This window comes from Neospora caninum, chromosome XI, assembly GCF_000208865.1.
Source record: "Neospora caninum Liverpool complete genome, chromosome XI".
Classification (NCBI taxonomy): domain Eukaryota; phylum Apicomplexa; class Conoidasida; order Eucoccidiorida; family Sarcocystidae; genus Neospora; species Neospora caninum.
Window position 1 is genome coordinate 4,153,509 of NC_018397.1, and position 2,152 is coordinate 4,155,660.

The 2,152-nt window shown below is 54.6% G+C and overlaps 1 protein-coding gene across 1 annotated transcript; it reads left to right on the plus strand.

Annotated features, from left to right (window-relative positions):
- On the plus strand, positions 1–2,152 carry NCLIV_057870 (conserved hypothetical protein; the record flags this gene model as incomplete). The annotated part of the gene is made up of 3 exons (XM_003885343.1): positions 1–437; positions 1,216–1,411; positions 1,970–2,152. 3 exons carry the CDS (start codon positions 1–3, stop codon positions 2,150–2,152), a joined length of 816 nt encoding a protein of 271 aa, XP_003885392.1.

The following is a 2,152-nucleotide window of genomic DNA, read 5'->3' on the forward strand; positions in this document are numbered from 1 at the left end:
ATGGTGGACCTGAACCCGGGGAGCCTCGAGGCCTTCCCTTCGACTGCAGCCGATCAGACAGAGAACTCTGCGGGGATGTCTTCTTCCTCGTCTTCGACTTCCTGTGCAGCTTCGGCTGTCATGCCCCCGAAGGACCAGAGCGGCGAGGAGTCCCGAGGTGGGGAAGACCGTCAGGTGAACTCCGACGCGAGCGGCAACGGAGGCGACTTGCGTGCGGAGGGCGAAACGAGAGAGGCGCACGCGCGAGCAGAAAGAGAGAGAGACGAAAGCGAAAGACCCCACAAACGCTGGAGAGGCGTGCTCGGCTCGGAGGAACTTCTGACAGAAAGAGACGAACATGTCCTCGTGAGCTTGGAAGAAAAGGAACCGTCCATTCTCGACGAAGTATGCAGATACTGGCTGCATGCCGTAGGATGCGCCACGACAGACCGGACAGTGTAAGTGGAAGATCTGCAAGCGCAGCCGTGTGAACAGGAGCCGGAGTGCTCTGATGAATACCCCCCCGCTTGTGCCTGTGCCTCTCCGCTTTCAACGCAGCCCTCCCTTTTTCGACTCTCGCTCGTGATCGGTCTTGACCACTCTGTCGCTACGGAGACGTGTGTGTCTGTCTTCATGCGAAAAATGCACGTTAGTATGAACGCCTTGTTGATTTTTCCCCATCTCTACGTGGGCGGGAACACATCATTAAAGAACCTCTCTTCAATAATTCCTTCCCATCTGTCTCTCGCCCTGTCTGTTCATTTGTACCTGTCTGCGAATCGTCATATGGCCGTTTCTGTCTCGCCCGCTGAAGGCCTCTCCACTATCACCCGTAGATCACTGGTAACCCTGTTCCTGTGCTGGCTATCTCCATGGAGAAGGACAGCGCAACTTTGTGAAAAATGCGACGTTTGTGTCCCCGCTTCGGATGCCGATGTGACTCCTCTATTGCTGGCGTCTCCCTCGCATGCGCCGACTTATCCAGCAACACAGTTGCACCATGCTCTTTCCTCCTGTGTACGCAGTGTAAACTCTCCCGTCTCCAACGGATATTCAGCAGTGCAAGAATACATATATGCATGTATATATGCGTATAAACATACAGGCATCCATGCATAAATGGCGTCTATGTACACACACGCGTATTTACGTAAAAGTGTATGTATACACACGTTCACACAGAAAGATGCATCTACTGATAAATGCTTGTGCCTGTATGTGACTCGGTTTTCTCAGGGCACGCCTGGTTTCGGTGTCTGTACAGCTGGCGCTGGAGCATATTATCGACGATGCAAAACTCTTCTACTTTTGCCGTCGCGCCGTGGAGGGTAAAGCGAAGCAAGGAGGCGCACAGGGAAAAGACAGGGGAAGTCGCGGGCGAGGCGTCGCAGGCTTTCCGACTTCACTCATCAGTGGAAAGACGCCAAGAGACGTAAGGCCGTTTTGAGGAGGAGAATAAGGAAAGAAGATAACATGGGAAAGAACCAGCGAAAAAGGAGGGGAGACGGTGGAATGAAGCGAAAAAGGGAAGAAGAGGAAGAGCAGAGAAGATGAGAGAAAGGGAAAGAAGCGGAAACACGCAGCGTAGTAAGGCGCGGCTCACCGTGGAGATCCTACGAGATGAGGGGATGAGAAAAGGGACACAGAGACAGAGAGACGGCCCTGGAGAGCAGAGGGGGAGAAAGTGGCAGACTCAGCGAGAGTCTGGAGACGGAACTGCGACACGAGAGGACACGAGGGAGGCTGGGTGGCTGCAGATGAAGGTTTGTTGATCGCCTTGGCTACAACGAAACGGACGCACGTGGCGGCAAGGCAAAGAGAAAACGAGGGGGGTACGGCAGTCTTTTTTCTTCTCACAGTCGCGGCCCTCGCCGCGGGAAGCGTGACGGGCGCCCATTCAGCCTTCCTGGGTCGGAGGCAGCCTGCTCTTTAGTTTCGTTTTTGTACAGTTTCTGATTCGGCCCCTGTGACTGTTTGGCTTTCTGTGCAGTACCGGGAACTCGACTTGGAGAGTTTCTGCGCTGCTTTTCGGAAGAACGGAGACAGCCTCGTTGGCCCGAACCTCGATCTCTTCCTAGATGCCTCGCCTGCGGCGCTTCCGTCCTCTCTGTCTTCCTCTTTGTCCCCTGTCCCGGGGTCTTCGTCACCCCTTTCCTCTACGCCTCAACCTTAA